We start from the raw sequence: 12,378 nt of genomic DNA on the forward strand, positions 1-12,378 counted from the left end.
CCACACTACAGCAGGTTCCTGGAAGGACTTGTCACCCCATGGAAGGGACCCACACTGGAGCAGTTAGTGAAGAATTGCAGCCCAGGAGAATGACTCATTTTGGAGAAGTTGGTGGAGGACTCTCTCCCATGTGAGGGATCCCACACTAAATCACGGGAAGAGTGTGAGCAGTCCCCCACGGAGGAGGAAGGAGCAGAGGCAACATGTGATGAACTGAGTACAGCCCACATTCTTTGTACCCATGTGCCACTCAGTGGGAGGAGTTGGAGAAATTTGGGAGTAAAGCTGAGCCCAGGACAAAGGGAAAGGTGGAAGGAAAGTGTTTGAAGCTTTGGCTTTAGTTCTCATTAACCTGCTCTGAGGAGATTGGTAACAAATTAAGCCAAATTTCCCCAAGTCAAGTCTGTTTTGCCCATGTTGGTAACTGGTGAGTGATCTCTCCATGTCCTTATCTCCTCCCACATGCCTTTTCTTGTATTTGCTCTCCCCTGTTCAGCTGAGGAGGGGAGTGACAGAGTGTGTTTGGTGGGCACCTGGTGTCCATCCAGGGTCAACCCAACATAGCTCCATATCCCAAAATGCTGAGAAAGGAAAGGGATTAGGACAAATTCAGATGCCTACCTGACCACACATGTCCTGCATTCACACGGACTTGCACAGAGAACATGGGGTGTGCCAGCTGATAAAAATGTACCACAAATACGTATCTGCCCAAATGCGGCACTCTGCCACGCAAGGTGATCTGGTTCTGGAGAAACAAGAACAGCTCTGGTATCAAATCGCAGAATAGATTTGTTTTGTGAAACATTCTTGGGCTTATCAGTTGTGCTCAGTGCCCCCTACCTGTAGTGAAAGAGAGGGGGCTTAGCATCTCTCAGCAAGTTTAATTTCTTCAAGAAACATGGCATTACAACTCTGTTTGCCGGCCAAGCACATTTTACATTCCTCTGCAGTCTGTGAGACTGTTGTGTAATTCAGAAAGAAGCTGGTGTTTGGTTTTTTTCCCCCCCTTTCTTTATATTGTCTCTGTGGCTTACTCAGTTCGCAACATTTTCATCATATCACATCATCCAGTTCTGATTCTCTTACAGCGTTTCATCTATTTAACTTTACTAAGAACATACCTTCTGGCTTGCAAAACAAAGTTTTTAAAATATGAGGTACCTGTAATGGTGTCAAGGTGACTCCATGAACTGAACCAGCAGGTAAAGTGGCACTCAATGGATCATGGAGTATATTGTCCTGTACTTCGGAAATCTTCCCATCTTTGAATGCATCCAAAACCAAAGCTCCTGGTGGAGCTTCAAAAACTGAGGGAATGCATGCTGCACTAAACACAGAACCACAGTAATTATCCTTGGGGCCAGGAGAAAGTTTTAATCATGACAGGAAAAGCTGCTGACTTACGAAAGTCAGTGTATTAGACTGTATCGCAATTGATAATTTAATAATAACCCCTGTACCTATTTGGATTCTTTGTGAATGATCAGAAAGTAAATGAAAACAAGGGGTATGGATTTAACTTAAAAAGGGAAAAGTGTGTACACTTTTAACGTGTTAACTGATTTTATTCACACAAAATTTCCATAACTTTAAGTTTCAGTGGAAAGAATTTTCTAAGGAAGATGAAACTTATGGGAATCACGAGCGCTAAAAATTAAATACATTTTAGTTAGTCCAGTTAGTTACATTCACTAGAATCTGTACTCATGTTGTATTCTCAGTTCTACAAATATTTACATAAGTGTATCCTTTAAACATGCAAGTTTTGCCACTGAAGTCAATATACTCAAGTACTTAGAAGTTAAGTATAGACTCAAATATTTGTAGAATTGGAGCCAAAATAAATAACAGTACTCCTTGAAAGCGTCCTTATTCATTCACTGCTGTGTTTAACTATTTCTTCCTTGGCCTATTTAATTCTGGAATTGAGAAAAGAATTTTCCAAGACTGCAGGATAAAATATATTTGGGGGTTTCCTGGTTGTATTTGTTCACTTCTAGTAAGTACTCAACAGACAATGATTAATCTTTGCTCAAGATGGGCCCAGAACTGGAATGGCAAGTATGTTTCAGGGCCAGAACTGAGATGTATTTGCCAGGCCTTTGTGGGAAATCATCCACTTACAATACTGTTAAACTGAGCCAAGCCTTTTCATCCTTCAACTTGATGAACTTAAAACACTTTCAGGAAAGCAAAAATGTTGCCAGATAACAACAAAAACAAAACTAAAACCTACAGTAAATGATGCAAATGTAACAAGAGTTTTAAAAAATACCCAACACAAAACCAAAGTAAAAATGTACCTTTTAACATTAGTTTTAGTTGGAATCATGTTTTTCACCCATCCTCTTTCCCTGTTTTACTCAAAATATAAATGCATGTACGTGCAAAATAACTTTGGTGCAAGGACAAGTATCTTTGGTCTTAGAAAGCTGCTCTCAGTGGTAACACTGAGCAGAATTAAAGCTGTGATTCAATGCTATGCATGCTTGGAAGCCAAGCACAGTCACATGTTTTTATCCAATTTACTATCCAGATTTTTCTGCTTTCTGTTTCAATTCAACCATTATATTAGAAGCTACCATTTGGAAAACTATTAGACCAAATCATGAACTCTTTTTGCCTCTTAAGTCCTGCAAATGACATTTACTTTTATTTTGAGACCCTTCCCACTGCTAGAACAGTAGGAAGAAAGCCTTAGGAGTAGGCATCACGAGGCACATCCTGGGGAGTGCAACAGGCACTGAAATATGGAGGTCCCTAATTTGGAAGCTACAGTGACAGTTCCTCTCTGTCCCAAAGAACAAAAGATGGGGAGGGGAGGAGCTTCAATAGGACAGAGGAGATGCTCGGCAGAACCCAAACCTGAACTTGGGAAAGCAAGGTTCAGGTTCAGATCCTCACAGCAAGAGAAAAGCTGTCAGCCTGGATCAACCAAGCAGTACACGAGTCCCCCAATTACTGTTCCTAGAACGTGTGAAGAAGGATCAGCTGGCATTACTGTGTGGGGTGAATGGCGAGGGCACACCCACCCTAAGGGCCCCGCCATGACAGGGAAAAGGGAATGGCTTGTTTGGGAAGCAGGGATTCTCGTGTTGAATAACCTGATGCTGCCTAGTTGAGCTGGTGGATTTGTGCCCGAAAGGGCAGTCCCATCCCTCACCTAGTGACAAATTAAAGCCATTTTGGGACAGCTGAAGCAGTAACATGCAGAAGAAAACTCCAGATGGAGCAGTAAGCATTTCAAGCCACTAAAGTAGGAATGATTTTCCAGCTTGGACACCTGTCGTACTGGATGGCATGTGAAACGTGTGTTTTCTCACAAATCAGCACCAGGTAGTTCAGATGGGCCAGGAAAAGGCTGTTATCAACAAAATTCTGTCTAGATTTACACACTAACATTTCAGCTTCTTTACAAAGAAGTGGCCTACAAATCACCTGTGAGACACTGAGCAAAGCTTCACTCAAAAGAATTAAAACACCATTTATTCTACCTTTCAAGATTGCCCTCAAATAATAGGAAGGATAAAACCAAGCAAGTTACCTTCCATCACTGTTACTCCTGTAAGAAGCTATGCACTGTACTTTAGGTTCCACATATTCTGGAGAAAATTCTTCAGCTGATATAATGCACACCTTGTGCTGAAAAACAAGCACAAGGCACAATTAACATCATAAATAACAGGGCCAGGCTTGAACAGGAAGGATTCCTGTCAAGGGAATGTTGGCTGTTCAGGAGGGAAATAACTGAAAGGTAAGTATATACGTGTGGTAAAAGGAAAGACAGAAGACCAGCTCAAAGGCTGAGAAGCAAGGCAAGGAATGTAGAGAGGTAGGAGGGAAACGCCCTCATCTGAGGTGTTAGAGACTTTTGGAACCTGGGGGAACCCCCAGACTTACTCAAATACAGGCACAAACACCTGCTCACACAAAGTCCATGGGAGTGAGTTTCAGTGACACCAGAATTTCTCTCCCAGGATTCAGAACTGATTTCAAAAGAAGCAAGACCTCATATGGGATTTTTTATTTTAACTAAAAGTAGACATGGACAAATGAATCTGTGGTAGTCCTACTGTACCCATGGTGGTAAGGACATAAGGGAAAGCTTGAGGGTAAACACAAGAGGGAAACTAATAAAATATGTAAGAAAAAAACGTGTGCACAAATTACAGAACTTATTCATGAGCTACTTGAAAAGGAGATGAAGATGTCCAATAAGCAATAAGATAGCTAGCACCAAGTAGAAATGTAAGTAAAAATTGTGTAAGAAGAATTCATTATTATGCAATGTGATTTAGTTTGGAAGCACATCCTAAGGGGGCTCAGCCTGTGTTTTAACAGTAGTAAGCAGGGGGAAAAAAATCCTTTATGAGCCACAAGGCAGAGTGTCAAAAATCCCTTTTCCTGGGCAGTCAACATTTTGCCTGTCCTGCATATAGCAACCCACAGGGCTCCAGGGCATTGCAGCAGAACAGCTGAAGCTTTGAACAGCACTTCATGAGTGGCTAATAGGTTAGTGCCAAGTGTGGTCTGGGTTTAGACAGCTTGTCTGTATCAGTATGAGATAAAGACTATCAAGCTGTAAGAGCCTCTCTTGATGGCTTCAAGGATCCCATTTCCCCTTTATTTAGACCAGGTGTTTCCAGCGTTGGAGGTGGCTCCCATTTTCCTCTCTGCTCTGCATGAAGGGAACACACGAGTGTTTTTAAGCCCAAAACTGCTGCCCTTGACTTCATTAGTGTCTGCATACCAGAAGCACTTCTTTTCCCCTTTCCCATTCTTTGCTAAGTGAAACCTCTACAATTAAGGATTGTGAAGATCGGATCTTGTTAGCACAGCAGTTGCTGCGGGAAGCTAACAGAAAATGTAAAAGGTATTAGTTTACACTGACGCATGAAATGAAGAAAGCATGTATCAGCTGTTAGTCCTAATAGTTGTTGCTAACTGGATTGGAGCTCTAGACTTTAACAAGCCTTGTGTTTCTAAAATAGAAAACAGAAACAACATGCAAGAAAATTGTTTCCAGAAAAGTATATTCCTGATGTGGCCAAAAGAGGTCAGTGAAGGCTTTTTCATTAAAATACCTAAAAGCTGAATGCATTACTTGAAAATGATAATGAATGCATTTATTACTTGAAATAAATGCATTTATTACCTGAATTTTGCAAGAGACCCAGGAAACTCCTACATGGGTTTTGAGGATTTAGGAAAAATGAAAGATAAAAAAAGAAAATTAAAAATTAGGTACCAAAGCTACCAGAATATTTTACTTTTGAAGTTTACTTGTAGAAGAGAAGGGGGAACTGAAATAAAGCACAAGAAAGCTAGAAAAAGCCTTGCCAATAAAGGCAAAATTTTGTTTGTCTTTGAAACTGACAAATTTGCCTCAGCATTCTAGGGTATATATAAACCATGTCAGTCAAGCATCTAATATACATAATTTCACACCTTACCTTACAGAATGTGAATAGAGGGAGACAAATATCTTTGTTTACCCTATCAAGGGACAAGTATTACCAAAGGGAAAAGAAAATGTCACCTTACCAGGAGAAAATTACTTGATGATGCCTTCAGACGTATCTTTGTGTCTGCTAGAAGGTCATAGGCTGCAATGCGATTCCTGTCATCAACTACAACGCTGCGGCAAAGGAAGCTGAGACAGAAAGCAGGATTAAGGATGAGCCTGCTGGCATTGCCACGTTGTTTAGTTGGTCACCTTGCTCCACTGCCTGGCTGTTGGCTAGCCACAGCCACTAGCCCTCCTGCTGGATCATAACTAACCTGCCTGTGGCCACTGCAGAACATGAACTGTCCTCACCAGTGAGACAGAGGATCTACCATGTACAAAAAAATTGCTTATCTGGGTGGGATATCCTTATCCTAGAACTGAAGCCTCCAGATCTCAGCTCAAACACCCATTTGAGCTACTGGCTTAAGTAGGATGTGGACAGACAGCTACACACAGATGCCACCTGCAGACGTTTTCACACTGAGTAACATGGTGTGTAACTAATATTCTCCTGCCTGGGCTGTGCTCCTTGAGGTGCCAGCACACACCAGTTGCTCCTTTCCAGTACTGCCATGTGCCACTGAGGATGTGAATCAGCAGCTTTCATATTTGCTCAAAGCTTGTGATGTTTTATTCACTTACCATGTTTTATTTGGAATATTCAAGCTCACTGAGCTGTAAGAAAGTCTGGCACAATATGTTACAAATTCTCCAAGTTACTGTTATCCACATGTACCTCACTATGTCATTGCTTGATCTATTTTTTATCAGAAGAGGCTTGCACTTTCCTGTTTGGGAAAGATGACACAGCACCTCACTCACAATGTGATCATTCAGTTCATGCAGAATGTCTGCAGAAGGGATTTGCTGCATTGCTACATTAAAGCAGCAAGGGCTTTCTTTGTATTTCCATGAACATGTTTCTAATGTGTCAAATAAACAAGCAAGTGTGCTCAAAATCAGCCCATAAAATGTGGGGGGAAATGTGGGTGTTTTGGGGGAAAAAAAAAAACAAACAACCAAAAAACAGTAAAATGAAAGATTTATAGCAAGAAGTTTGGGGCTCAAAGTGTTATGTAACAGGCTAAAGTAAGAGCTTTCCCCAGCAATAATGTGACAAGGTCACTGCTCCACATGGCTGTGCTCTGTATCACAAACATGCTGATGGAAATTATTTTTCTTACTGAGCAATTTCATCCTGAATACCCCTAAGCCTCCATTCTGCCAAACAGTTGGCTCATGTGAGTAAAGGATGCATGTCTGTAGTCCCCTGGCACTGGGTAGGCTCTCCCACGGGCTCAAAATAAGCTGAGGTGCTCAAGTGTTAAAGACAATCTCACTCAGGACAGGCAAAACCTCTTGTGCAGAAACATCTGCAGTAACCTTATCAGTCAACAAGGATAAAGAAGCATTTGGCTGAAGACCTTGCCTACAGCCTAAAAGCCAGAGGATGACTACAGGCAGAATTTCAGAGACCTTTATACTTCTGCTTCAGAAAATCTTGTTAGAAACATTGGGAATACTCTTGTAAAACCGGCTGCTACATTTTTTATAGCGAAAGCCCTTGGACACATTTTTAACCAAGGAAAAACAGTGCAGGCATCTGCAGCAAACAGCAATGCTCTTCCACTGGACGTGGAGATTAATAGTTTATAAGGATTTAAGAACATATATAAAAAAGTAACCCTTTGCATAGGAAAACAATTCATTGAAGTAGTACCAATATTTAATAAGCCGACTGCACAAAGAGAATTAAAAACCTCTACAAAATCCACAGAATCCTGCACTTGCTTTTAAATCACCCCAGGATTTGAACAATCTACACAGTAAAATAGATTCAAATTTTAAAAAAGCATGATTACATTCCAAATGCTTATTTAATCATTTAGCGATTACTTCAGAAATTCTTACCTGTATTTACAACTGTATATTCTCACTCTGCCTTCAGTGACAGGTCCAGGGCTATGCACTGTTACCTCTGCAGTGTTTATCTGATCCTCTTCATTGGCATACTCAAAAACCAGAACATAGCGGCCGACTTGAGGAACATTTATGGTCATCTCTAAATTGATCTGGGTCAAAATAATTGAAAAATAAAAAAATAATAAATCTTTCACTCCCTTTTCTTGCAGGAAGCTCCCACTTTTGACTGGTCAGCATTAGTCCATGGCCAGTCCTGCAGTGCCTCAACAGAAGACACCCAGCAGAACGCAAGCAACACTTATAAATATCACTTTGTCCTCTAATAAGAATCAAACAAGTTCAAGAAACACCTGCCATTATAACAGTGATAGGGAAGTTGTAAAATAACCCCAGGAAATTACTATATTATAATTTCTCTTCTCCCCAGCAGAAAGGGAAGAAATGTTATGATGCTAAAAAATTGTCACCATCATCTCTAAGCTATCCTTAACAAACTACAAAAATTTAGTTTACTTCTCCACTGAAAAAAAACTTACAGGAACACAAAATTCCTAGTAGAGCAATGCTGTATTTTGATTCCCTACAAAGAGTGAAAGCGTCTTCTCCAGCAAACAATAACACTTTGTATCATCAAGCTTATCTTTTAGGTTACTTGCACAAAGTGGTTAACACTATATTTTGTGCAAAATACTTCTAAGTAGTTAAGTGCTGCGGTTACAATGATTTTGCTTCAGTTGACTACATAATTATTTTTAAATTTAAACTGTTTTTTTCTCAGTATTTCCTTAGGCTACAAACACTTAAACATGTAAATAATTCTGTCAACAGTCCTCTTGACTTCACTGCAATTATTCATACCAGTAAATTTTGCACATGCATCAGAGAAGAAGCACCAGAGCCTGTGGCATTTGAGTACTCTTGCTGTACTTGATGTTTTTAAAAGAAATATCCAAGCACAGTAATGGAGGCCACAATCATCTTACATCACTATCACATACTTGATAAAATACTTTATTTTTTGCCAAACACACTTCTAGTAGACCTTCTCATTTCATAAAACATGTTTTGCTATCAAAGGACCTACAGCAGTGGCATAATTGCTTCTGCTTGTTTTCCAGTAAAGCAAACATTTTACCTAAGTGTAGCTATTTAAGAAAAAAAGAGATCAATTTAGAGTGATGAATGTATGCCATTTCTGCTGACAAATCATGACACTTCTTCTGAACAAGCCAGTATGCCTAAAGGAGAAGGATTTTTATTTAATGAAATGCTTTTGCCAGAGTGGAATGTCCACTCCAGTCACAGCTATAAATCTGTCTACACTGATACTTTTACGTAGTTTTGTGTAAAATGCAGACCTTGGTGCAGAGTCAGTTTTAGGGATGTGTTAAGATCTGAAAATGCTGGGCTGTAAATCCGCAACCATTTTAGTCTGGTAGGTTTATAGTCAACAGCACAGATGGAACTGCAATTAGCAGGCAGGAATCTGACCTCTCTTCCACTGATATGGGCCATCACCGGCTGACTGGGAGCTGGCTGTCGCACAGATACTCTTCTGGATTCTCCCCAGTGCCTGAAATGCACTGCCTCTGAACCAAGGACACAGGAAAATCTGCCCAGGGGCAAATGCTGATAGAGCAAGCAGCTTACACCAAAAAAAAAAAAAATCAACAAAAACAAAAACAAAACAAACAAAACACAGGATTATTATTGTTTTCAAGTGCAGGACGATGATAACAAAACAAACCAAGGCACTGGTTTACACTGTAGTTTATCTACTGACTGTTCTGCTGAAGCAGGCCTGGGATGTGTGCAAGGCTCTGTAACTCGGATCTGCAACAGGGATGCCTCGTAGTAATCACTAGGTAACAGCACCAGATAATCCTAAGAACAAAGAATACAACAAATGCTAAAGCACTCAAACAACGACAAAAAGAACATCTCCAGGTTTTCAAGAAGTAACAAGGAATGAAACCAACCAAATACACAATTTGTACAGAAGTTCTCTGCAAGATGTGGGTGGGGCTTTTTTTTCTGTTACTGCTTGGGCCAGTAACATCAGAATGCTAACCCTGTAATTTCAGATACCCTGTGATCAGGGAAACTCTGAAGTCACTCTCCCATCATGTGTTGTACGAGACAGTTCACTGAAGGGAGCTTCCCCGCAGGACAGTAACACACAGACAGATGCCTGCAGTTTCCATCCATGAGAGCAATCCACAAGCACACAACTCAACTCTGGATGACTCCACACAGGAGATTCATGTATCCCAGATGACTTGATAAAAATACTCCATATAACCTATTAAGATGTGTTTCAAAAGCTGGTAGATTTTTGTTCTGCCTTGCTTACTTAAATTGATACATTAGAGCTAAAGTATAACAACCGTTAATGTGAGAACATGGTGGGCTAAGATAATTAACATATACCTTTTCAAAGACATTAGTAAAAAAACCCAGCACAATAATACTGTCACTTTCAGCAAGAAATATCTTTGCAAGCTCTTTACTAACACTTCATGTGGTATTCCATAAATTTAATACAGCCCCAGGCTTAATGACTAGAGACACCGCTTTTTATCCCTGTATAAAATACGTAAGAATTTTGGTATGCTTTGTGAGCATACATATTTAAGATTTTTCATCAATGATCACCTCAAATGATTTCTCTTTCTCTAGCAATTTCTTAAAACTGCTGCTAGAAAATTTTTCAGCTTTTCAGTGAATGAAAGGAAAGGAAAGATAGGAGGATAAAAGCCGTCAGAAATTGACCTGCTTATAATGCAGCTCATCTTACAATACTCTTATGAAAACTTTCTTGTCAAGAAACTAAGGCCTAGGCTGAGCTAAGCTCTAGATACAACATCTGATATGTAAAAACAACTAATTTTTGTAAGCATTTATGCCTTGTGCTGTATGTTAATAATACCTTATCATTTGAAGGTACAGATTCCAGATAGACTTAAAGTTTGTAAGGAGAAGAAAAATTAAAGCAGGAGAAAAAGAAGAAATAAGAGGCAGAAGTGTAATTTTCATAATTGTATTCTGTTCCTTTCACTAGTGCTGAATTTCACTGGCTTGCTGGGTTCTTTGCAGCAAACAACTCCAGAGCAGTAACTTTATGACAACCTTCAAGCAGTTGTTTTCCTCAATTGTTTTCTTACCAAGAGGACTTCCTCTGCCATTATACTGACAGTCCACGTGCCTGGAGCCAGTGAGAAAGGCTCTGTGGAGCTTTTTCCTGGGATTGTGATAAAAGCCGGCTCCTTGCTGGGTGGGAAGACAAACTCTTTGCTCTGAGCAGCCCCTGCCAGAAAAAAAAAAAAAAAAACAAACCAAAAAAAAACAAGTGAAAAATGTAAGTGACTGTGTAAAATGTTTCTACTTGCTTAGTGAGCTGGACTGATAATTCAGCCCACTAAATTTTGTTTGACAGGAGTTGATCAGTGCTTTTCAGACAATATGCATTAGCAATGCACTCGACCAGACAGAGCTATGCAGTGGTTGTTGTTTTCCTGCTTACTACTCCTGAGCAAATTGGTACAGAAAAGCAGAGCTCTGCCCCTGTAATGACCAGTTTTTCAATATTCTGAAATAGTCAGTTTTTCAGTTTCCCCTTCCATAATATTCCATTCAACCTCTCTCTGCACTGACTTTCAACATGTTCAGCTGACATATTTCATATTCTCATGTGACTTTAAGTCAAATACTTCAGGTATTGGAGGTTCTCAGTAGCACCTAAAATTTTTACTTACAGACAGATAACTTCTAGGCAGTGATGATGGGCCAGCTGTGGATGCCTCATCCCTGGCACTGTTCAAGGCCAAGTTGGATGGGGCTCTGAGCAACCTGGTCTAGTGGAAGGTGTCCCTGCCCATGGCAGGGGGTTGGAAATGGATGATCTTAAAGCCCCTTCCAATCCAACCCAGTACACACATGCCTCTGTGCACTACAGAAATATAGTTGTGGTATGCTTTGTCAAATACAAGTCATGAGAATCAACTGTGATGAATGTTAAAAGCTTCCTCCTTGAAGACCCTGGAAACAGACAAAATCTGGTTCCCTGTCTCCCAGTCATTAGAAGCCACAAAATGATGACCACAAACTTCTGCCACTCTGCCGAATGGTGTCTGTGAAGTCTTCAGTTTTGTCTTACTTGAACTTCTAAAAGGATCTATAACTTTATTCCTCTCAGTAAGGCAGGAATAGTAAGACATAATTCTGCACATAGGTTTGGTATGCCCCTACCATGCAAAGGATATGGACTATTTATCTTTTATCAGGGCCTGAAAGGCACCACATTTTTGAGGTCTGTAATCAGAGCTAACTTGGTAGACTGGGTTCATAATTTTAAACAAATCTTACTCATTGAATGAAGGCAAAAGTCACATTTGAAACTTAAATATTAAAGGCAAGTAAACCCAACGAAGTGTTGTTACCTTCTTTAAAAGCTTCATAAAGCCCACAGTTTAGAGCTTCCAAGTACAGGACTAAGTGTACTAAGTGTGGCAAACATTTGAAAAACAAATGTTGATTACTACTGCAAGCAGGGGTTTCATGCAAACACAGCCACATCAATTACACAGCAAAATGTACAAGGAGAAGCACAAAAGCTGTTAAAAGTGATGCCCCTTTTAAGCAACACTAAAGACTTGACTTAGGTGCACCTTGGAAAGCCTTCTCTGATCTAACATTCATCTGAACTGTTGCACTGCTGAGTGACACCTACCTGCTCCAGGCTGAGACTGACAAGCAGATATGCGACCAGATAATGTTTCGCCTCCAGGGTTAATATACCTCAGGATAATGCGAAATAAGTAGAGGTTTGATTTTTCCACATTCAAAGTTATCCTCACTTCATTCTGAAAAATGGAAGTTAATAAACAAAAACAGCCGTAAAGTGCTGAATTGAGGAAGAGTTAGAAGCCATGCAAGCACCAGAC

General features: G+C 40.2%; 1 protein-coding gene across 1 annotated transcript in view; it reads right to left on the bottom strand.

Annotated features, from left to right (window-relative positions):
• LAMA3 (laminin subunit alpha 3) overlaps positions 1-12,378 on the bottom strand; it is a 106,527-nt gene that overhangs the window by 50,296 nt on the left and 43,853 nt on the right. Inside the window, exons 23-30 of the mRNA XM_066182428.1 lie at positions 10,600-10,742; positions 9,219-9,319; positions 8,927-9,080; positions 7,424-7,584; positions 5,548-5,656; positions 3,548-3,645; positions 1,165-1,330; positions 622-748 (exon numbers count right to left, since the gene is read on the bottom strand). Coding sequence (XP_066038525.1) covers positions 622-748; positions 1,165-1,330; positions 3,548-3,645; positions 5,548-5,656; positions 7,424-7,584; positions 8,927-9,080; positions 9,219-9,319; positions 10,600-10,742 — 1,059 coding nt within the window. The remainder of the gene's footprint in view (positions 1-621; positions 749-1,164; positions 1,331-3,547; positions 3,646-5,547; positions 5,657-7,423; positions 7,585-8,926; positions 9,081-9,218; positions 9,320-10,599; positions 10,743-12,378) is intronic.

Source organism: Chamaea fasciata, unplaced genomic scaffold (genome assembly GCF_029207755.1).
Source record: "Chamaea fasciata isolate MVZ Bird 193981 ecotype frontalis unplaced genomic scaffold, bChaFas1.0.hap1 SCAF_1, whole genome shotgun sequence".
Classification (NCBI taxonomy): domain Eukaryota; kingdom Metazoa; phylum Chordata; class Aves; order Passeriformes; family Sylviidae; genus Chamaea; species Chamaea fasciata.